Raw genomic sequence first — 23,633 nt, forward strand, 5'->3', positions numbered from 1 at the left:
GTTTACATACTATGCATATTTTAGAAATTAAATTGAAATTAAATTAAATTATTGGGGCAGTAATTTGCCCGTCTCGTGTTTCCAGCTGATTGTATCTCCCATATTCAAAATGGCCAATTTGTTAGAGTTTGGACAGGTATGGTTTTATAAGGAACGTGGCTGATCTTCTTGATGAATTTCAGACCATTTGAGGAATCGTTTTGACAAGTCGCAACAGGCTGTTCTACACCAAGTGCCCCAGGTGGAGGTTTTCCTTCCTGAATTTCCAGTTCTATTTAAATTTCTCAGTGTTTGTTTATGAGGTGTACTAGGACTTTCTGCATTTTAACATTTACATCCGACGTGACGTAATAAACCGTGTCCCATTCACATGAACGCATGACATCATTTTCGGGCAGGTGTACCAGACAGTCTTATGTCGCTGTTTCATCTTCTTCGGCTGGTCATGTGGTCCACGTGATCGCTAGCTGCTATCTGTTAAGTGGTTGGAATGACCTTTCAAGGTTTTGAAGCAAGTGCCTACATAGTGCAAGCCACTGTCAAGAAAATAGCGTTTCTTGAGTGATCCCCGTGTTCGTTTGCCAGTGTCGTGCTGATCTACTACTAGCCTTTCTTTGAAACTGGTGAGAATGTGTTTAAATACTTAATGCGAATGAATTTTCAGCTCGTAATGTGTCTTTAAAATATCAATGTATTTCCAGGAATGAAACACCGCGAAAGAAACAGACCAACGAATGAATGAGTAAACAAGAAAGTGAACGTTCAGCCAACCAACCAAACATCCAAGCGAGCTATAGCCTGCGAACGCGGACGTATTTCCGGCTGTCGCTTGTCTCCGCCGAAAATAACGTCTGCGAACCCGAGCCAGGAAACGATTTCTGTGACGTAATGACTTTTGTTTCTCTTTGGCCAATCAGTTTCCATGATAGAATGAAACTAGAGCGCTCCTCGCAGCGAATACCTCGCACAGTAGTTCTGGGGCTACTTGACCTAAACTGTGATTGCCTTAAAATTCCTACGTCACAGAAATCGTTTCCTGGCTCGGGTTCGCAGACGTTATTTTCGGCGGAGACAACCGACAGCCGGAAATACGTCTGCGTTCGCAGGCTAAGCGAACTAGGGCTTCATTTATTTCTCGGGAAATAAATAAAGTCTCGGAAATTGTAGACATCAAGTAAAATTTGGTAGAATTTTCTAGCAATAATAGGATTATTAGCTTCCAGGTGACACTCGGAAGCTAAAATGGACAATTTTCAAAAGTTTACACGGTCAAAAACGTCGCGAAAGTGTTTATTTTTGGCCACCCCTTACCAACTTGAGGGCTCACTCTCACAGTGGTGTCCTCAGGGTAATCAGTGTTTCCCACTCAAATTATGCCAACCATGTTGGAAGCAAATATGGCTGTCCAGTGAGGTGAGTGAGCCGTCTACATAAACACATATAAACTGTTAAAAGAAATTTCGACAATTTTAGAGATTTTTGAAATAATTCTAGAGCTTCTTAAAGGGAAATTCCGGAACGAATTTTAGACCATTTTTTTGGCAGTAATGTATCTAGCCCTAAACCGACTAACCAATGAAATAAAACGAACGAACAATATACATTGTAGTCCTGCAATCCGCCAACAACTGTAAAATTGTGATCATTATCTGTAATGGTCTTGTAATGAATTGAGAGCTGGAGACATTAGGTTTATTTGCTGTCTTCATCACTTCCTGTATCATGAGTCTATTTCATGTCAAACCGATTGCACGATATTTTTAAGAGTTGCTTTTACTTTCTAGGCTTTTCGCGAGTGACAAGGTCTTTGAAAATGTCTTGCTGTTACAACAGGATAATCAATATACATCGATAGCGGTGGTAAATTATTATTTTTTTAGTTTAAACGTCTGGATAGGTATCAAAAGAGCCGGATTTTTTTTGGTTGCATCACTGCTAAAATGTCGCTTATATGAAGTGTTGTTTTACGTTCACTCTCACCGTATAATGACGTGCAAGTTTTGTTGACAGGCCATACAGCTAACAAAGCGGGTCTCCCTACCATTTCATAATTGCTTTCAGATCCTGACCACAAATACACAGGCTCTAAGCATAAATAAGTCTTAGAATATTCAAGAGATGCCAAGCTGAATGAAGATTACTCCAATGAACTAAAGACTCAACGTTTAAAATCAAGGTGAATATTATTTCTAGCTTAAGTTTTCAAAACGCATTATGACTTTGTTATGCCGCGTATATTTCTTTGGTCGGTATTTATGAATTTCGCACCAAGATTCGCTGAACTTCTTGCTAAAAGTTCTATTCCATTCGTGCCAGTCCCAGCTCTTGATAGTAGCCTTCCTTTTAAACATAAACTGCCAAACGTGGAAGTCAAATTGAGGAGCAGGAAAAATGTTTTGTTCGATTTATAATCAAGATAGTTAACTTTCTCGTCCATTCCCGGTACTATCTTGTTACACAACAACATAAGCTTCTTACAAATGTTCCTCTCATATATTTACGATCATCGCCAAAAGTTAGTTCCTTCAGTAGCTGTTCATCTAAAGTGGTTCAGTTTTCAATTTATTTTTCAGTAACACAGTGGAAGATAGCGTTGAATGGACTGCTTTTGTTAGCCGACATAACTTTGTAAATATAGTGACAAAATTTACCATTTTGCAATGCTGGTTTTCAATGTTTTTAATTTTGCTTTTGACACAGTGTCCGATTCATAATCACAAAGGAAAACAACGAAAAATTGGCGAACAATTTGGAAAACAATTCACTCGATATAACTCGAAAACGTGCCGGGTTCGGCTTAACTTGTCAGCCGGTGTGAATTTTCATAATTTCCACCTGGCCAAGCAAGGGGAAAGCTAAAACGACGCTAAAAGCAGTGAATTAGCATTTAATAAGGTTAACATCGATCCACAGTGACGCCATACTGATCTCGACACCGTTAAAAGCTAATTTGGTGCTGGAAAAATTGCGGCCTCAAACATAGTTACCGGTCTGCAAGATGGAAAACCAGTTGATGCAGAGCGTCAAGAATAAAGTGGATGAGTTCTAAAATGGTCTCTGGCAATACTTTCCAAGCGTCAAAAACCCTCGAAGAATTAGCATTTACGACGGAAATTCAGATGACCACAAGCTTTTTTTAACGGATAGAAAAGTCATTCGTGACCATTCGTGGTAATGACATTATTTCAAATAATGTTGTCGGGTGCGCCAGCCAGCAGACATATCCAACGACAATTTACGGTTAGGCCAGTATTTTTAATTTTTCAATAAATAAATAAATAATAATTAGAGAATCAAAATATATCCTGAGCAAGAGATAAAGAGCGTCACCCACCCCCCTGATTAAACTTGACTTTATTTACTGTAGTTTGATCGCTGATTTCTCCTATCTCTCGTTCTCCGCTCATAAAGTTCACATTGTCACGTTGTTGTTGCCGTGTTAAGTTCGTCGTCACGTTTGTCAGTGGATGAAAATGAAATTTATCTAACAGAATACATGGTAAAAAAGCATGTACAAAATAAACATGGGAATCACTGAAATGATGTGAAGGAATGGTTACAGCTTAAGTGAAATGTAACTTGGAAGACACTAAAGCAAAAATGCTATTTTATTACTGGCTCGCACGAGTTCGTGTCTTAACCAGGACTTTTTGCAATACACGTTTTTATGTATGTTTGCGGGTGGTTATTTTTCTAACAGATCAAAGTCCAATCAGTTGAACGTGTTAATCACGCAGTCCTGTCATGTGATTTGGTGAGTAGGAAACATGACACCGCTTTGTAATTAGCGGCTTAGTTCCCATTGGTGCAAGTCTTAAGAAGTGATCGTGCCTCGTTACCAGATGCCGCGGCTGTAAAACCACCGTCATCATCACCATACCGCCATTGCAGGCAACAGTTCAGCCATAAACTTACGTTGTAGCACATCTAGAAGCACAACTATTTTATTTCTGCTGATTTTTTTCAAGGTAAGTATAAAATAATTATCTTTTAGGTACGTGTTAATGATTTTTTTATTTCACATAATTTTGCGGTCAATTAGCCGACAAAACGAGAGTTGAGGACCGAAACTGAAAATTTTTTCTGCGTTTTGGATGGCAACGGGAAATTCTTTGATTGCATATCATCCAGTGAATATGGCCTCATTCACTATCTATTGCCAATATACTGATAGTTCTCAATTTCTTGTCATTTCGAAACAGTAAAATTTGGAAAAACTGCATAATCTTATTACATTCTATCGATCGCTGCAGAGGAATACAGTAATACTCTCTAACGTCAAATGATCTCTTCTGAATTTGATCCTACCAAAACATTATGGTTTAATTGACGTGAAGTTAATGTTAATTTGCACAGCCATTCACTCGTTAGTGATTAAGGTCTTTAAATTACAACCTTGTGGCCAATTAATAGCGCAATGAAGCGAATAATGTCAAAGAATAGTGTTTAGGACACTGGGCAGGGAATATTGAAGAAGGCCATGTTTTTGATGGAGTAGATCGTTCTTCAAGCAGCAACCTAGTAAAAGAGTGACAGTATACGCTTAGTTACTGGTCTCGTTTGTTTTCTCGAAAATCCCGACGTTTTCCGGTGTGTCCTCTCAAATGCCAATCATAGAAGCAAACCCATCCCCAAGAAGGTTAAGAAAATATTTGTTTTGTAATATTATCGTACCCAAATTCGCAATAAGCAAATCAGAAACTGTCTACTGTCCTGATATCCAGCGATATCAACTCACTGACCTGTTATGGCTACGATATCATGATGACTTGGCCGAGTTTATGTAGGGTTAATACCTAATCGTACCTTTTGCGGTATGCTTCGGCGGGACTACGTTTCGCAGAACGACGAACTATGGCTCGACCAAACTTGCCTGATATTCCGCTGAAGTGAATGAATGAATGAAAGAATGAAAGACTTTATTCAAATGTCAAAGAGAATTTAGCTTTATAAGAAACTAATTGTGGACACTATTCACACATTAAAATATATCTTAGCTGCATAAAATTCAAACTATTTACGGTTTAAGTGCACCAGAAGGATGCGATTAATAATACGTATAACACGTAGATATGCCGGTGTAATCCCAATATAACGACTTAAACAAACTCAAGCGTAGTTATCAAATACTCTTAATCATCATATAAAACACCTGCCTGAAAACTGATATCGACTTGAATGTATTCGAAAATTTTTAATGCTACGACGCTTCAAATGTTCAAATTTTGCATTTAGAAATCGCTTTTGCATAAAAGGATAAAGAGCAATTAAAGGAATCGTTTTACTTTTAACTATACATAGCTGACCAAGTAAAACATTAATCGTCAGACAATGAAAAACACAGAAGTGGCTCAACGGAGATGCAAGTAACGACTGAATGTTCTATGCCAGGAACCTGAAAATGAATAAATATCGAAACTCGAAATGGCGGTCTTCCCCAGTATTATCGAGTCTGCTCTATTCCCTTTCAAAAGCCGATAGGGCAACTGAACGTTATGCAACAGCCCGCACGTGCTCGTGGAGCCATCTCAGACTGTTTTCACGTGTAGAGACACATTTATGGCATGTTTGTAAATGGTGGCATGAAATTCATTGGACGAACAAGAAATGACGTATTTAGAGAATTAACTAGAAATACTTCTTAAAAAATTGTAAAAAACCGACGTTTCCGTAATTTTCATTTTCAAGTCGAGTTGAAAGTCAAATGAAGCGTATAAATACTGTTCTATTGGCTCGTGTTCACACGCAGTACTTGAGCTGAGCATACTTCTTCAGTCCCGATCATTTTTGTTATTGTATTCTGTGCCAGTGACAGTAGATTTTCTCCTATAGTTCGAGTAACCTCTTGTCGAATTGGTAGGAGAGCTATTTTGTTCTGTACATTTCACCAAGATATGGTCAGTGACAGTCATGGTCTAGTAATATAATATATTTTGACATCTCTTGGAGAGGGAATAACAGTTTAAAAGCAGTAGAACATCGGTCATATATATGAGTTCCAAGCGCTCTATTCTTTTTTCTGGTAATAACTCAACAACGGTTGTAGTCCTTTCAATTAATTTCCCAGTTGAAGAAGTATGTTATAAATGTGGAATGTTGCTATGGATGGTTCAGTGCTGGTCGAAAATGAAAACATCGCGAACAATTCGTCAAACTGTGCGAAACGAGGTTTTATGTTGAAGTTGTGTGTTTTTTTTTTTTCTGATAGAGCTATGAAAAGTAGAAAAAAAAGAAGGAAAACAATTGACAAAGTAAAATTAGAGTCGAGCTGTTTATTTATGAGGCTAAACGATGACAGTTCGACATCCAGGATCGTGCTGTAAAAACTAACAGCTATATCAACAATTGCTCAAAGGTAAATTAACCATTTCATTATTCAGTGAGACTGAGCTAAATATATATTTTCTATTGTTTTGAATCTCCGTAAACGTTTATTTTCTTGGTTTTTGCAATACATTATCAATTACCATCAACAAGAGAATCTTGACTTAATGTGCCACCAAACTCTTGATCAAAACAAGACTTTATTATAAACGCAGCTTTGAAAAATCGATCCATGAAATCTCCTGTTCATTAATTTTATAGTTTGGCTGAAATAATTATCAACAAAGACACACGTCATTAGAGAAGCATAATGTGTCATTTTGCCTGTCAATCAATCTTTGACAGCTGGTCGCAGTTAAGAGCCCTGACCATGAGAGACACTGGATATTAGCATGAAATAAAGTAAGCGTCGCAAATTGCTCCAAGCTTTGACCTGCTTCAAGATAACTGGAAGGTTCCGAAAGCCGCGTGTTTTAATTTCCAATCTTGTCCTTCAGAGTTAGATTCATAATAGTGTGTTTTGTTGCTTTCTTTTTTTACGATAGCCGCGTAACCGTGGATTAATGTAGTTCCCCGTCGTTAAACTGCCCAAGGCCATACTTGTGGCAATCCAACCTTCTGTTCGTATTAATCATAACTGCTCGACGGCAAGTTCTTAGAAACGTTCTGATCTTAACGAACAACTGGTTTTGATGATAGAGGCTAAGAATTAGTACTATGCAGCAGAATAACCTAAGTTTCGCGCTTAGCAAGATTGGTCTGTTTCATTTTCGCAGTTTAAAACATCACAAAACGTAGGTTTCGCTGTATAGCTATTATCAGATTTAAAACCGGGATAAAACCTCTTAACTTTGTTCGAAATAAGGGACGTGCGACAAGCTGGCGTTTTCACCCTTTTGTTTTAGTTTTGCCTTTTCAAATCAGAATGAACTGGCGTCGAGTTGTTAGTCTCTATTTGAGGTTAAAGGTTTGTAATTTACCCTTTCCCGACATTCCTTATACTTCAAGAAGTGATAAACTAGTTCAAAATGGAATCCCACATAGACGTGATCAGTTGTGTAATAAGTCAAGCGGACTGAGGTGAAAATATGGCATAGCAAAGAGCAAAACAGGCTTTTTCTTGGATTGTCAAAACAATCGGATGACAGATGGCTCTTGTATTCAACTCACAGAACACGGTTTTTATCATTCATTTTAAACGTTTGTCAATAACGGCTCGTACAGTTTCTTTGATGGGGTCAATGTCCATGAATTCACTACCACGGGAGCGAACCTTGTGTTCTTATTTGTCGAAAAATATCACGTCAAAAAACATTAAGTGGAGACGGACTGCGCATATGCGAAATATGCTGTTAATTATTCGATGAAAGAAAGGCCAGTGTGTCAATAAGTGATTGTACGGTAAAAGCTCACTATATCGAACTGAAGCTGCGAAACAAAATTTCGTCATCCAGAGCTCAGTTTACCAGCAGTACACCTGCCGTTTCTATGTGAAAACGACTGCATATCAAGATCATACTGTCTGTTGTATGATTGAATTAATGTTATTACTAACAGCGAGAGCAATGTGCTGGAAAACGTTCCCTTTCGCCTCGTTCATATTGGAAGTCAGACTTAAAGAGGTAAACCGCTACGTTTTGCAAATAGCAAGTTGCTAGGAAATTGCAGTTGAATATCAGGAGCGAAATTCGATACAAAAGATTAACTAAAACGAAGTACTGAATTAACTAGCCGAGCTAGTTACTACATCAGTAGTATATGAATTAACACTGATGTCACAAAAAGGAAATTTGCATGTGTTCAACAATATTAAACTTTATGTGAGCTTGGTAATGATTTTAGGATATCATTATATATTTACTCGGTCTTTTTAACAACATATTTGAGAAGTTCGCATGTAAAAGTTGCACTCGCCATGAAATAATTTTAATATCACCCAGTAACCTTTAATTTCTTGTATCGTCAAACATCTGCTGGTTTTAGTTGACATTACCGGAAAATTGTTTCTGACAGGTTTCATATGAAAGATTGCTGTTTTTAAATCGACGCCCAATATAAGCATCTTTTGACAGCAACTTTAAAAGCAAACCTTTAACCAGTATAGTATGCGGAAGATATTTGCAGCGCTGTATGAAAATGAACCACAGAAACACTGAGATAATGAATCACAAGTATTTCTTTTGTAGTCACAAATTTTTTATATCCCTTTATTGGTGTTACACATAAATTTATTTGCAGAAAAAGAAATACAGACACCTCAATAAATTCAGGTGTTTTTGGCTACTTAAAAAAACGGAAAGTCGTTCACTGACAGATAGGATACGCTTCTCTGAACGGGGAGCGGACGACTTCTTGTCTAAGCGAGCCGAAAAATCAACATGTTTTGTCTACTTGCGGAAAATTTCCAAAAAATTGACTGAGTTTATGAAGTTTAGCTCCCAAAATCTCACTGCGCAAGCGCTAACAGCCATCTTAAGCGCTCTTAGCATGGCCTGGTTAATTGACTACAGAATAACTTGTTAACTACTCCAAAATTTTAAAATACACGTGTTGCATATCTATAATAGAATCGTTGCATCGTTGCAAAACGATCTTCAAACAAACCGTATTGTGTCAATCGGTTTTCGTCTTTTAGCGTCAAATTTCTAATATGTATGCTAATTACGTCACGTACAGCTGTAAGCCCTTATTACAGCACCGACGTCTACTTTTAAAACATATGATGTTTTGAAAAATTTTCAGACGAGAACGGATGGTGTGGAGAACATTTAAAAAGACGCCCTACGTGTAAGATCGCATTGTGTAAGGACACGTTTGTGAAATACCTGTTTTGTCTGTATTTGTTTGTGCAGCCAGAGATGCTGATCACTGAGGAAAGATTTCAGTGATGGTGTGCGTCATCGGTTAATTCGTAATTTGAATCGATATGATCAGCGACAAGACAAAGTTCTTGATAAAAGGAAAAAACAAAAAAGAGGGATGATGATAAAATATAAAAGGTAGTCGTTTACGGGTCGAGTCAAACAAAGATTGTGACATAAATTACTTTTTATCCGCTGTGCCCTGCAGTTGGAAATCAAATTTGTAAAGATCTGCCCATTCATTTTACTAATTCTTATTAACTGTTGAACTAGATCAGTAAGTAAAGCATAAAATTTAAAATGGTTGACATAAAATATGGAAGAGGACAAAATATGACAAAAGAAAAATCGCAAACTGTCAATGCTAAAAATCTAAAACGTGTAGCGGTTATGCTGGGGATTGTCAGAAACAAACACTTCCTCAAATATACATCTTCTTTACCTTCAGAATTACTGAGAAGATGGAGGATTCAGAAGTTCTTCCGAAACGCAGGTAAGTTCGACTGCGAAAAAAAGTTAATATCTACTCATGTCATTGCTCTCACTTCTGTTATGGAAAATATGTTTTTGCCGTACTTCGATGAATAAACTGATATTTCTGGAAACAGCAACTTAAATCGTACAAGGATTTCTTTGTCCCCGATGTCAATTACAACAAAATAATAATGATAAAAATCGAAGAATGCTGTACAACAAACGCCGAGGGACATCACTGAATATTTTGAATTTTTCTTGAATTTATCCTATGGAAAATGAAAAAATGTATATTTTTACACAAACCCCCCCAGAAGAGAAAAGTGACTCAATCGATCTAAAATTGTTTCTTGTTTAACGAAGCTTAAACTCTTAACTTATGATTACTTTCCCCCGGCATTATGTGAAATGTGCAACAATTGTCAAATTCTCCAGATTTTGTTTGGCATTACGTGCGCGGAATTAATAGAAAAATACCAGAGCATTTATTTCAGTAAAATGAGTCGAACGCAAGACTTTTCCGCACATTGTGTCTGTTTCACCAAGTGACGCCATTAAAATTCACGTGTTCGTCTGTGAACGCTCGTGAAATTATGCAACAGGAAAATCTGCCTTCAGCTGTAAGCAATTCTTTAATTTAGAAAAGAGACGGAAACATAACTTATCTGATATAAATAAATATATATATCTTCCATTAATCTCCTATTGTTTACAAAAACAAACGTATTTTGCAAGGCTGCATGTGAAACTGAGTTATAATATTATTAGGTCTCAAACGAGTGGGTTTGTTTGATGACTAGTTGGTGCGGTAAATCAAGGAAAATTTTCCATAAGCAGAAATTCCTCGCATACGGCCGGTGCGCCTGAAATTTGAATTGACCAATCAGGATTTAGCAGGGGGAAAACTGTCCTGACGTCAATGTATGTTAACAGGAAAGGCATTGAAGTTGAGCAACTTTTCTCACTGCAGACGGCATCGAATATTCACGTCAAGGAATTTTTAATTCCAAAAACCATCTCAGACTGTAAAAAATGAAAAATAAGAAACATTTATTGTCTCGAAGCTTAAAATTTGGCGCCAAAAATTGGTCGTCTGCCTCCGACAACTCGATTCGCTAGTCACTCGTCGAGTGTCGCCAGGTAGGATAATAGTTGTGTTATTTTGAACGAAATATCTTATTCCTCTTGAAATTAAACACAGATCTCTCCAGTAAGTATTAGAAGAGCCAAAGCAACTTATATAAGCATTGTCTTTATTTTTATCATGATTGTCTTCGAAGCAAAACTTTCATCATGTCGTTCTGGTAGGACAGTTCGGTTTTGACTGCCGCTCATTCTGCGTGTACGACCACCGTATGCAAGGTTTGGCGTGCTTAAGTAAAAGCAACGTTCTCAAGAGCGCTAAGAGTGCTTTGCGGTCTTAAAAGAAATAATTTCGTTAAATTGAAAAAGACTAACAATTAACCGAAAAAATTGAAAGCATGGTTAAATTTGGGTAAGAGTAAGACAGTAAACTGGGTAAGATTAAGACATATACTGTAAATATCTTTTGTCATTTATCACAGGAAGCTCGATCCGCCAGAAGAAGAGCCAAGTGGTAAGTTAGTTTGGCTATTTCTTAAGCTCTCTGTTATTTTACATCAAAATAGTAAGCTATGCGTTAGAGGTCAGCGGGCATCACGGCTGATTCTTTTTTTCCAGTTGTTCGCACATCTCGTAAAGTCTATAATTAGATCAGTTTTTTTTTATCAAACATAATAAGGTCCATTGTTTTCAAAAACTATTATTATAAGGGAATTAAATTATTGATTTTTCTGACCACACTTATTCCCTCTGAATTGCCATTGTGGATAAAATCCTGGTGTGTGACCATTCAAATGAAAGTTGTTGGGCAGTACTGTCATTTGGTAATGTTTCTTATACTGGACAAGGTAATTCTAACTTTTTCAGTCTTTGCATATAACTCTAGTTTGTGAAAATTCAAATAAAAGCTATTGAGCAGTATTGCACTCTGAAAGGTGTTTGTGACTGTAAGTCCATTTCAGTTTACTTTTAATTTCCCCAATGGCTTTTTTAACTTCTCTTAAATCGTTTCCTAATTAAATTCCTTTTAAAGGGCAAAAAGTACAGGATGCTTTTTCCTCGGAAAATGAAAGCAACGAAAAGACAACGACAAGCTGTAACGTGCCAAATCACCACAAGAAAATAAGATGGAACTTTAAGCTGGTCCGCCCTGAAGTCCTCAAATGCTATCGGAGCATCGTTGATGAGTTGAATCGCGCTGGACCAGAACGAAAAAGAAGCGATGAGAATGAAACCGTACCACTACAGCAAAATGATCTGACTTCGAGGGAGGAGAAAAAGGAAAGTGCTTTCGGGCCAAAGAGAAAGCTGGACCCCGATAGTGTTAAAAATTGTGTGAAGGAGTCAACTTCAGCAGCATGTGTGCTGCCAACGAGCTGTTCCAAATTCCTGACCATTTCTCACGAGAAGTTAGAACCTTCCAAAGGTAAGACTGAAAAAAGGAGATGATATAAATAGACAATAGCTCCTTACGTACTTCTTTCACTCTAATGAGATCTTCGTTAGAGAAACGAAAGATTCCAGTTACTCGACTGTTATTCTCCTAAAACTGATTTTCAAAGTAATATGCAGCTCTTACAAAAGTAGCTAAAAACGTACTCCGATCACGCGCCGTAAATTCCTCAAGGTTCCCCAACCTTTTGCAAATATCTTCTGCATGTCTTCCATCATTTTTTGCATATATATTACCTGAACTTCCGAGAACTCCAAAAATTACCGATAAAGATTCAAAGACGTTTCAACTCTCCAAAATTGGGCAACCCAGTTACCTCTTGGAATGAATGAGTGAAACGAGTGCAATGACGGTTTGGCCGTTACCATGGTAATAGTCCGCAATAAAGAATCCCGACCGAGAAGTAGCCAATCAAACGACTCACTTCACGTGCATTAACTGCTAAGTCAATGTTTTGAATTCACTTCCCTTCAGAAATCAAGAACGGATGCACCATGAATAATCATGCACCAACGCAGCAAAATAAGCTTGAGCGTTTGATTCTAGATACTCCAACTAAAGAGAAACTGCATCACGTAAGTCTCACAGATTTCAAGTAACTTACAACAATTTTTTAGTCAGTTAAGTTTGACGTCATGAAATGATAAAAAATTATGTCCTTGTTTGTGTTCAAAACAGCGACCTTGGTTATGAAGAACACAATAGAGTTCGATTTGACAAGCTGTTTCTTGCTTGTCTGTGTACGTCAGATAGCGCAGTCCAGTGAATATGTTTATTCGCATAATCATGTTTATAGAGCATTTTCACTAACGTAGCCAGCACCTATGCAAATTTACTGGAACAAAAAGAAGTCTTTGCATAAGAAAAGAGTTCAACACCCACAGGATTGGTTTGGTACACCAACATGGCCGCCGTTTCATTGTTTAGAACACCAAAATGGCTGCCGTGATGTCATGTGAAAACGCTCTATATCTGGTCTTATTATATGCCTAGCTCCGCGGTTGTTAAGAAGAAGAAAATCCCACCCTGCGAATAGCCCGCTCGGCATTCCTCACTGTGTCCCGCAAGAAAATGGTGTTCTTAGGAATAAAATGAATTCTTTATCGAGGAGTCGTGTTTGGTTTATTGACCTCCCAAGCAGCTTAAGGCCTGGGTCAGGAATGTAGAGTAGAATGATGGTTGGGCAGCTATATCTCTTGTTATGTTTGGTTTCTAACGCTAAAATTTCCCTGATTATAAAACTAGGCGTCCTGCCTTGCCTTAACATACTATTTTGATCAAGTGATCATTTTGCTAAAATTTGTAATTCGGCGAATTGGTGGCGTAAACGTTTGATGTGATCTCCTTTGATTTCGTTTTTAGAAGATATAAATGATCAAAAGTCGAATTTTGTTGAAAATAACGACTTTTCACCCCACAACATTTTTCTGCGGAAAGAGGGACCGTCATTTCAAACGTTAGAAGATGGAAAACGCGTTTTTGTTGGATGATATTACTAAAAATAATGGCTAGTTTCGCCTAAACGTCACGATGCCACGTGACCTGTCAAAAGCAAAAATTTTACTTTGAAATGATCAGGACGTTAAAACCTACCTGTGCCCTAAATTTTTCCATTTTATCATTCTTCAATAGGAAATAAGAAAAATAATCAAAGATCATACAAGAGAGGCGATGGACAGAGCTGAAAGCTTGAAGTCTCGTATATCCACCCTAGAAAGTGAAAACCGCTGGTTAAAACATAGAGTCACTCTCTTGTGGGGCGCTCTTAGGAAACAACTCACTCGTCGAAAGCAAAATAAGGTCAGTTATTTACCTACTATTTGTTTTGAAACCAGCGTTGTCAACTTGCGAAGTTGATTGCTAATGGCCATTGCTCTGGTAGCGATGATAATAATTTGCATATTTTATGCCCAACTTTATTTATGTTAACCTAGTTCACAGCATTAATCATCACAGTTTTCCAGTTATAAACTAGCATTAATCAGGAAATAAAATAACTTAATAAGGACACGACGCGAAAGGCGAATAGTAATTCGATTCAGCTCTCCTTTTACCTTCCTAATATTATATTTGATTTCTATAGGTTCCTACAACAGCATCAATAAGCTCCAAACTACAAGAAAAGCCACAAGTTAAGTCAGATGAGAGTGGATGTCTGGAAGCGTTGCTGCAGCCACAACTGCACTCTAAAACTGCAATTGGAAATAAAACAAAAGATGGATCATCTAATTCTCTCCAAAGGTCTGTCACCACTGACACCAACTATTCCTTGCCCTTTGATAGTGAAGCAGGTGATGAGACTCATGAGAAGGATAAAGCACTCCCAGTTGTTGGATCTGATCCAAAAATACGACCACCACATAATACTATAATCGCTTCAGTGGAGCACAGCATCACCAATGATCGGACCACAAAATCAGTCAGCACAGGTTCCAGTGGTCCCATCGCATCCATCGGCCAAGACACAACGCTTGCCTCTATTTATCGTCCAAAACACGCTCAAACGTTGTCCAAAACCCCAGTTCAAACTGGATTTGGACCACCAACAAAAACAGCCTTACACAATCCAGTTTTGTCTCCAGTTGTTACTTTGCATCATAAAGGAATTAATGTACCCTCCAATGGTAAAACTTCAAATTCTGCACCAAATCCCGTCTCCCTTCTTTGTCAAGTCTTGGACGAAATCCTCGCCAGTTCTGCAAAAGAAGTCCCAAATCAGTGTACTTTAAACCCGTTGTGTAGACTTGAAGCCCCCACACTACCCAAAAACGTCTACAAGCCTCTTACACATACCGCCACAGGAATAATGACGTCCCAAACAACCCATCCTGAAAACAAAGAGGTCTTATGTAAGCAGCACTCTTCTGACCAAAATAAGAAGATATCCATGAATTTGTCTTCCACCCAAACTGAAAAAACCTGTCAAGGCGACAACAAAACGTTATTGGCTAAGCACACAGCAGCGGGATACCTTTCTCCAATTTCACTTGATCAAGAGACATCTAAAGTAGAAAGCAAGCACAGAGAATTATTGGGAAGTACTTGGATTGTAGAGAATGAAAGAAAAAAAGAGGCATCACTTCTTACCAACGACGGTACGTGTTACTACATAACCCATGCAGATACTCAGTTAACGGATTGTCAACCACAATCAAATATCGCAACCGTGGCCAGTCCAGTTAGCTCTTATTCACAGCTACCAAAATCGATTCCTGAGAATCCATCGGTTTTGGGCAGTTCTGGCCAGTCAGTAGGCCTACTGAATGGCACTAACACGCTAGCGCAAGCTGCAGGGCTTGGCAGTAAAACTACGGACCCAATCCTCTCTCCAGAGAAGTCCAATAAAACTCCGCCACTGGGTAGAACACTTGGTGAGAGCTACAAGATTCACACCCGCGATCTGAGCCACCAAGGTCTCAATAACCACGCTTTAGAAGGATATTGCGTGAACTCCAAGTCACAAACTTCTCAAAGAAGTTTTATTTCTCAGCCTAAGGAACCCCAGAGGCATAAACGCGTCGTTGGGCAACATGTTCCTAGCAAGGAACCTCTAAAAGGACAGTGTACAAATGTAATTACGAGACATGTCGATGAACACCAAAAGTCACTCAAAGTTAGAAACCAAAAATTGGACAAAACGGAACTGTTGAACCCTCCAGAGCACGTAAACAGTCTTTCCCTCCAGTACGAGGAACGAGCGACTCACTCACAGCAAGATAATAGTGTTTCCGTAAATGAACGTCTCTGTAACGGCGATCAAGATTTAGCTTCGGTTTCTCAAACCAAACTCAAGGCGATGCCTTATCAAGCTAATCCAGAAGAGGGTGATAATTCCCTTTCACCTCCCAGATTTTACAATAGTCGAGAGTGCCAAGAACACACACTGAGGCAAGCCCAAAACACTACCTTGGCTCTAAACCATGCCATTTCCAAACCTAGGTTCTTGCCCTATCCACCAATAAGACCTAAAGAACAGCAGACCCCTTTCGTTCCAGTAAGATCCAATATCCAATACGTTACCAAAGTGAACAAGCAACAATCGCCAAAGTCAGATGGACTGCCACGACTAACATCACCACTCAATGGTGATGCATTCAGGTGGCCGCACATCGAGGAAAAGTCTACAAAGAGTGGCAATAAGGAATTCTCTGACCAATTACCAAAATTTTCATGTCCTCCAAGTGATGTCCGGCTACATAGCCCTTGTTCTTCCAGCACCAATACGTCATCGAAGTACAACAAAGAAAGTCTTTTGCTTCACCTTCTTCACTCCGATCGCGTGCCATACATTCCATATCATTTCCCGACGCGCAATCTTCAGACTGTTAATGCGGCCAATCTTCCAAATAAGAGCTCTGAAACATGCAGACGGTATGTTTACTTACAGCCAAAACGTTATGTTCAGAACAGTATACAAAATCTAGAAGAGCCATCCTTGTGCAATAGCGATAAAATAAAAAGTGAAGGTATAGCATTACCCTGTAAGCCGGTTTTGACGGTCGGAGAAGGTTCTTTCAACAGTGCATCCTTCCATCCGACTTCAAACCCGAGCCCACGAATAGAACTATCACATCCATGTCAGCGGTACATCACTCAACTGAGGAACTCCCCTCACCAATTATCTCACGACAATCCCATCTACGCAACTGCTAAACTACCACCGTATGCAGAAAGTGAATCACTCGAGCTAAAGAACAGTTCACAGCAAGGTTTGAAATTTCCAAGCCCGTATAGCTCGATGAAACGGCAAGAGACCTGTCAACGAGAGGGTTATGACGCGCATGAAATGTATCTTCAAACGTCACTCTCAGAACACAAAAAAGACAACGACAATCTACCACAGTACCAACGACCGCATCTTGTCCAGCACCACCACAAAAAAATCACCAGTAAAAGACAAGAACACCTCAGTGAAGAGTGGTTAAAATCTTCTTCAGGTACTCCGATACCTGTATCAGAGCCGTCTGAAAATCGTCATCCACCTTGCACAGCTGTGAGCGGTGAGCCACAGAAACAGAAACAAGTATCTTAAAAGAAAAGTACCATAAATGATAAATGTATTTCCTTGGCAGGCAGCCAACTTAAATCAACGTGACATTTCAAGTTCTGAATGGCAGCTGTTCAGAACCAGTCTATGTCATTAAAATGGAGTCTTTTCAATGCATTTACGAGTCTTCTCACTTTTACCCAGGACTAAATTTTAATAATATTCACTCGCTAGAAATTAAATTTGACATAATAAATATGAAAGCTGAAGATTATATTGGACTTTTTTAGAATTAAGATTAAACTTGGCTTTTTAACATAAGAAATAGCGAAAAAACTGTTGAATATGCAGTTTAATAATTTAACTTGTATTATTAATTAACGGCTACATTTGAAAATAACGAATAACGTTGATAGTCCTTCTTCGGGTTAACAATGTCACATCAATAACAATGAAGACATAATAAGAGCTGAGTTTGCCACATTAAAATTATATTTTGTGAAGTTTCTTTTGACATACTGATTCTATAACCTCACCATTTCCAGAGGTGGGATAAGAGAGTGTGAAACCGGGAACTTAGCATCAGAATCGCCAATCTCATTTCTTCGGTAAAAGAACAACCCGTTTTCAGAGCTAACATTGAAAAGCAATATCCCCAATTTGTCAAGCATAATATACCTTACCCTAGCACACCTAATGTGTGCTTTTACTGACTTCATGAGGGTGTGTTATCACTAACTTCATCTTTCAAGTACGATAATTCATTGCGGACACAATTATGATTACGTATACCTCTTTCATCAACCAGATGGTTATTTAAATACTTAATATGTTAAACCTCCATAAAAATGTTTGCTACCATTGTATTGCGTTGGTTAGGCAGAATATTTATTCAGAATATGATATTCATTCTCCCTGTATATTTTGTTAGCTCGCATTTGCATTTTTTCCTTGGCAGACTGTACTGAGGCAAAATGAATTGGGCAGGGGTCTCTGCATTTAAGGCTACTCCTAGAATAATCTTAGTAAAACTTGGCTCCCTCCGACCCCAGGATTGAAGATATGCATAATTGGATGGTTGGCATAGGTATGCTGGTTATGATCCTGTGTCATGTTTTGACTGGACATTTCTTGGCCCCTATATTTTTGCCTCTTGGGCTTATCGCCAAGCTCCTTGGTATTTTTCCTCCTGAGAATCATAGATACAAATGATACAATTTCGTGATTGACTACCCTGCATGATAATGAAATTTGTTTTCTATCCCCTCTTATGTTAAATTAAATTGTCTATACGGTGAGAGAAGTTTTCGTTTTCGGGGGTGGGATAGCTGAAGTTCCTTCATTTGTCTTATAGGATAATGCTGAAGATGTGAACTACTAAGATGCGCAGTACTCGATGTATATCCAACTGGAGTGTACTGTTTATCAACAGGCGAATGACAGCCTGGGAAATATGGCAGGTTTTGCAACACGTTATCATCATGATTTGGAAGAATGTCTCTGTCCGTAACACGCATGTAAATGTCAGGAGCATTGTTCATTCCCATTCTGTTGGGATCATCGGAGACCCAATTGCAGTCCGATTGGAGAGTCCAAACTCTCCTTGATTGATTCTGAAATATTTCTAATTGTTGTGTCTGCACGCTATCACAATATGTACGCGATTCTAACAGCTGACCATCTTGACCTGTATCGAAAGAGGTTTCCAGCTCTTGTTCTTTGATAGCAGATATTGTTTGGGGGCGTTCTGGCTCAGTTAAATAACTAACAAATGTTCGGAGGTCACTGTTTTCAGAGGTTGTAGAAGGCGTCAACAGCGAAGAGGTTGATCCAGGTAGATCCAAGGCCTCTACGTCATATGATTTGTGCCTCGTTTGGATTTTGTGATCTTTGTGACGCCACTGTTGAGCGTTTCTTGTTTTTTCTGTTGAGTAGCTTCTATTTCCTGGTGGTTCTGAATGATTATGGCTTGTATACAATCGTTCACGAGAAGGAACTGAACTACCTACATGTAATGAACTCGAAAGGGTCGTCATTGCCTGCACAGTAGCCACAGGAAGCGTCCTGCTTTGTGGAGTCTTGTCAGCGACTTTTATTGCACCTGGGTGGAAGAGTGGTTTTGACTTTCGCTCATGTGTGTAACTAGGATTTTGTCGACTAGAGTTATTTGTACAGATTTTCTCGGCTGATGATCCATTGGAAGGGCCTACATTTTGGTGTGGTTCGTTGCGCTCATAAAAGCTCTTTGAGAAGTTCGATGGCGAAGTTTGAAGAGGAGCACCCTTCACGCCAAAATGTTCTTGGCCCAAGGATTTTCCATTTGAAGGTGCGATTAAAGAATTTGAGTTATGCCTACCAGCCGTAAAATCTCGAGACGAAATAAAGCTAGAAGATGTAGGCACAGTAGAGGGACTTTGACCACAACCCTGCAGAGAGGAAAGAGTGCTGGGTGTATTCGTTACTTGTGACGATTCGGTGCTGATGTGCATATTTTGAATAACAAATGAGTCACTGGCTGACCTAGGTTTCACGGGGCTGCTATCCCTCACAATTCCTCCATTAAGTGACGAAGGATTACGGGAAGGGGTACCGGGTGGATGTCCGTGCTTATTAAGGTCACATTGCTGGTGAGAGGGAAAACAAGCCGACGCATTCGTGACTTGTGATTTCTGTGATGGCCTCTGGGTGCTAAGCAACCTCCGGATACTGAATGGACCACTATCTGATGCAGGTCTTACGGGGTCATCAACCGTTAAGAAGATCTTCATTGTCGACGCATGTCTAGAAGGGGTATCATGCAGGCCATCTTTACGATTGCAAAACCCATCTTTAATTAGGTGTGGGACGCTTCTCGTTACATTAGGTTTCTTATATTTATTTGGCGGTGGAAGAAGTGAGGTCGAGTTTGTTTTATCTCCAAAAGCATCCTGTAACTTCATGGGATTTTTAGGAAGCTGACTTGCTGATCTTCCCCTTTCAATCCCATCGTTAAAAATAGATGGGACAGTTGTAATTGCTGAGGCCGTAGAAGATAACTTGTGAAAAGCTTCGTTTTGCACCAATACTTCGTCCCTCCGAGTTGTGGTCTCTTTAGAAGCTACTGATCCAAGGGATGGGTAACAATGGACAGATGCTGAATTTGGTTTTACAGCTATTGGAGTTTTCGCAGTTGGCCTGGAGGTGTGATTTACGCTTGTGTGACGGTGTACATCCTCCTTGGGTTCGGAACTCCGTGTCTCATTATTCAGAGTGTTGATCTCTTTTGAGGTCAGTGATCCAGAAGTTGCTATACAATAAGCTGATATAGAGCTTGTATTTCCTTCAATACGGGTTCCAATAGCTTCACGGGTAACATTTTCTTTCCTTATGTAACTGAATGCCTGGTTGGTGGATTTGGAAAGCCACGTCTGGTCATTCTGTGCCATGATATCCCCGGGGAATGCATTTTGATACATAGTACTTTTCGGCATTTCCTCTGTATGAGAGGCTGAACTTTGAGGGTGGAGACTATTCCCCATCTTTTTTTGGTCAGGATTGACTTTGTCCTTGGAATTCCGTTGGGCAAGGTCCTCAGTAGATGTTTCGTTTACTTCAGTAGCAACACGGCTTTTAACGGAGGTTTCTTGGTTGGCCGTCAGGTGCACAAACTGTCTTTTCTTTGATCCATCCTGGGGAACCCCTGGTAATGTGATCAGTGTTGGCATAGCTGCATCTCCATTCAGTGAAACAGGCCTAAAAACCTACCAAGGTATAGGAAAAGAACAGGTACATCAATTGTTTTAACTTTTTCACATTTTTTAGATGGAGATAGATGGAGATATTTCGCTCACAAACTTCGCTCACAAACAAGTTATGTCGTAGGAGAAAATTTGCACAAAGGAGGGAAGCATGTTAATGTATACAGCGCAGAGGATTGTGGGATATCTATTGTTATTATTCATTCGGTGCTTAGAATAGATAGACCTTTATTTACCCTCGGTATTACACGAGGTTTACTAGGCTTCAGCGTATACTGCTAATGATTCGAGAAAATAGATAAATAACAGCAATAACTTTATTCCAGTGGCCACTTCCAAGCATGGTATTAGCGATACAATAAATAACAAGCAAATAAAAATCTAAGATGCCAGTAGGTTATATCATGTCTATGGTAACCTGTCTCGTCACGAAAATGACCATGACTTGTTCACCGATGATTAGGCAGTTTTTGTTGCCATTAATGCAGCACTCTTTGAAAAAGATATTATTGATATTATTGATTCATTAAAGTAAAAGTGATGAAAACGGTTGCCAGCCACCTTCAAGTAGTGCCGTTCGAGAATGACAAGTATTTAACAACTTTTAAAAACTATAGAGAGAATAATGTCTGTACTCAGAGCGCAATTTCAAATCATAAAAGTGGGATATTTTGTTGGGATATACCGAACTTCGTCAGCCACAATACAAATTTGAATGTTAAGAAGGGTGATATGTTCATTACGGTCTCGAGGGGGCTAAGATGGTGTCATAGATGTTGGCTAATTCGAAGCCACTGTCTCTGTTCAAAGAGGGCTTACATAATCGGTCTCAATTGCCTCCCTTACGCGACGTTTGAAAGTGTTGCTTTCCGTGGCAAGAACTTTTGTTTTGCTAGAATCCACTGGATTTCCCGTGAGCTGGCAATGTTCATGAACAGCTGACGAATTCCTCGAAAGATGTTCTTTTAGTCGAGTTTCTAACTGAACGAGAAGTTTCGCCAACATATTCTTTGTCACATTGTTCGCAATGGATGTGACAGACTGTTCCACACTTTTTAAGGTTTTCTGATTTATCTTTAACACGAACTAATTGCGATCTTAAGGAATTGAAAGGCTTGTGGACAAATGTGACCTCGTGTGATTTAAATGCTCATTGTAGGCGTTCCGAATTAAAAGTGCCCTTGATGTGTGGCACTGCGGCATATATTCTCTACTCGTTAACAGTTTCCTCGGACTCTCTCAAACCAGATCCAGTGTTCGGTACTGTTAGCATCCAATCAGGATAGTTGTTGGCTTTCGAGGCTTGCTTAACGTTTTGAATTTCCTTTACTTTGTCAACTTCTTCGCACACCAAGGTCTGAGCTCGAAGTAGCAGAGCGTCAACTACAGATCTTTTATGTTGTAGATGGTGGTTAAAATGGAAAGTCAGGTATGGATCAGTATGAGTCGGTTTCCGGTATACGATGACCTTCGTTGAGCCATCTTCGGTCACGTGTAAGCAGGTGTCAAGAAATGGAATTCCACCGTTCTTTTCTTCCTCCGAAGTGAACTGAACGTGTGGATTAGTGGCATTGAGATGATCGGAAAATGAGCTCACTGCGTATTCATGAATTTTGGTCATCGTGTCATCAACACATCGATAGCACCCCTCCAAACTAGAGCGAGAGTTATCGATATTATCAAGCTTTTTTATATCTCTATTTTATCACAAAGGTTGTAATTTGAAGTGGTAAAACAATATTGCAACCCTCTGAATCAACTACCGAATGCTTGAAAACCAATACATTACTACGTACGACTCTCATGTTGACTTGTGTTCCACGTGACACTTTCAGATCATTTTCCTGAAGATGAGAAAAGCAAAAATTAAATTAAAAATACCAAGTAATGAACGCAATCCGAAAGAGTAATATTAACGACTTTGTTGGCATTTTTAGCTAGTTAACTTAGATGCCGAACAACCAGCCGCTGCTCCTAGTGGAAGACTTATAAAGATTGGGAAGAGCGGCTACTTTAGCCACTGGGTGTCAATAATTACAGAAAAAACAACCCTACAATGTAAGCTTACCAAAGCCATGTTGACTTGTGTTTCGCGTGCTATCATCTGCGAAGTTTTCTATTGGATAACGAAAGCAAAACATGTATTCCTAATTAATACCTATTGATAGATTAGCTTTTATTAGTTCTATTATGTGCTGTGTGTGGATTTGGTGAGAATCACTTAGATAAAGAATCTCATGATACGCCCAGGTTCACTTCTCATTAAATTGTCAAATTAGCTTTTGGCGCACGTTAGCGTCTAGTTTAAACTTTGATTGGCTAACATTACTTTCTGGTAGAAGGGCTGGGATGTGCGACGGTTTCTCAGTTTAAGTCACGGTGTTTCCAGGCCCAACAGGATTTTTATGGTTTTGGTATCTCTATAACATATAAAAAATATTCTGACAAAAAATTGAATTCCGACGCATTTTCGCCGTAAAATCGAACTTGAAAGTTGCCCCTTCGGCCACGCCCAATGAAATTGACCGCGTAATGAACGATTGGTGACGAGTGAAGTCACTTCAGGATCGTCTCGAAGATTCCTGTTTTTATCTTGCTTGCTTGACGACCGCAGTACTTCGTCATTTTCGGTTTGTTTTTGCTAAATGCGGTCCAACCCCTCGACATTAGTGAAACAACAGTGACATAAACTGGTGGGATTTGGCGCCTCCTCA

The 23,633-nt window shown here is 39.1% G+C and overlaps 2 protein-coding genes across 6 annotated transcripts; one reads left to right on the forward strand and one right to left on the reverse strand.

Annotated features, from left to right (window-relative positions):
• The first annotated feature begins 1,928 nt into the window (after positions 1 to 1,928).
• On the forward strand, positions 1,929 to 17,685 carry LOC110062602 (uncharacterized). 5 transcript variants are annotated; one of them, XM_089289197.1, is made up of 10 exons: positions 1,929 to 2,176; positions 3,701 to 3,754; positions 3,843 to 3,968; positions 9,067 to 9,126; positions 9,634 to 9,678; positions 11,225 to 11,256; positions 11,776 to 12,168; positions 12,670 to 12,770; positions 13,828 to 13,995; positions 14,279 to 17,685. In XM_089289197.1, exons 5-10 carry the CDS (start codon positions 9,647 to 9,649, stop codon positions 17,225 to 17,227), a joined length of 3,675 nt encoding a protein of 1,224 aa, XP_089145323.1. In that variant the 5' UTR covers positions 1,929 to 2,176; positions 3,701 to 3,754; positions 3,843 to 3,968; positions 9,067 to 9,126; positions 9,634 to 9,646; the 3' UTR covers positions 17,228 to 17,685. The 5 variants fall into 5 exon arrangements, with proteins under 5 accessions (XP_089145323.1, XP_089145320.1, XP_020625192.2 ...); XM_089289194.1 differs by having other exon boundaries at positions 9,067 to 9,678; XM_020769533.2 differs by lacking the exon at positions 9,067 to 9,126.
• LOC149111554 (uncharacterized) lies at positions 17,377 to 23,094 on the reverse strand. The gene is made up of 3 exons (XM_089289198.1): positions 22,988 to 23,094; positions 22,716 to 22,763; positions 17,377 to 20,922 (listed from the first exon to the last, which is right to left on the reverse strand). Exons 1-3 carry the CDS (start codon positions 23,021 to 23,023, stop codon positions 18,451 to 18,453), a joined length of 2,556 nt encoding a protein of 851 aa, XP_089145324.1. The 5' UTR covers positions 23,024 to 23,094; the 3' UTR covers positions 17,377 to 18,450.
• Between the last annotated feature and the right edge of the window lie 539 nt (positions 23,095 to 23,633).

Source organism: Orbicella faveolata, unplaced genomic scaffold (genome assembly GCF_042242905.1).
Source record: "Orbicella faveolata isolate gen_17 unplaced genomic scaffold, um_ofav_v1 contig_2, whole genome shotgun sequence".
NCBI lineage: Eukaryota > Metazoa > Cnidaria > Anthozoa > Scleractinia > Merulinidae > Orbicella > Orbicella faveolata.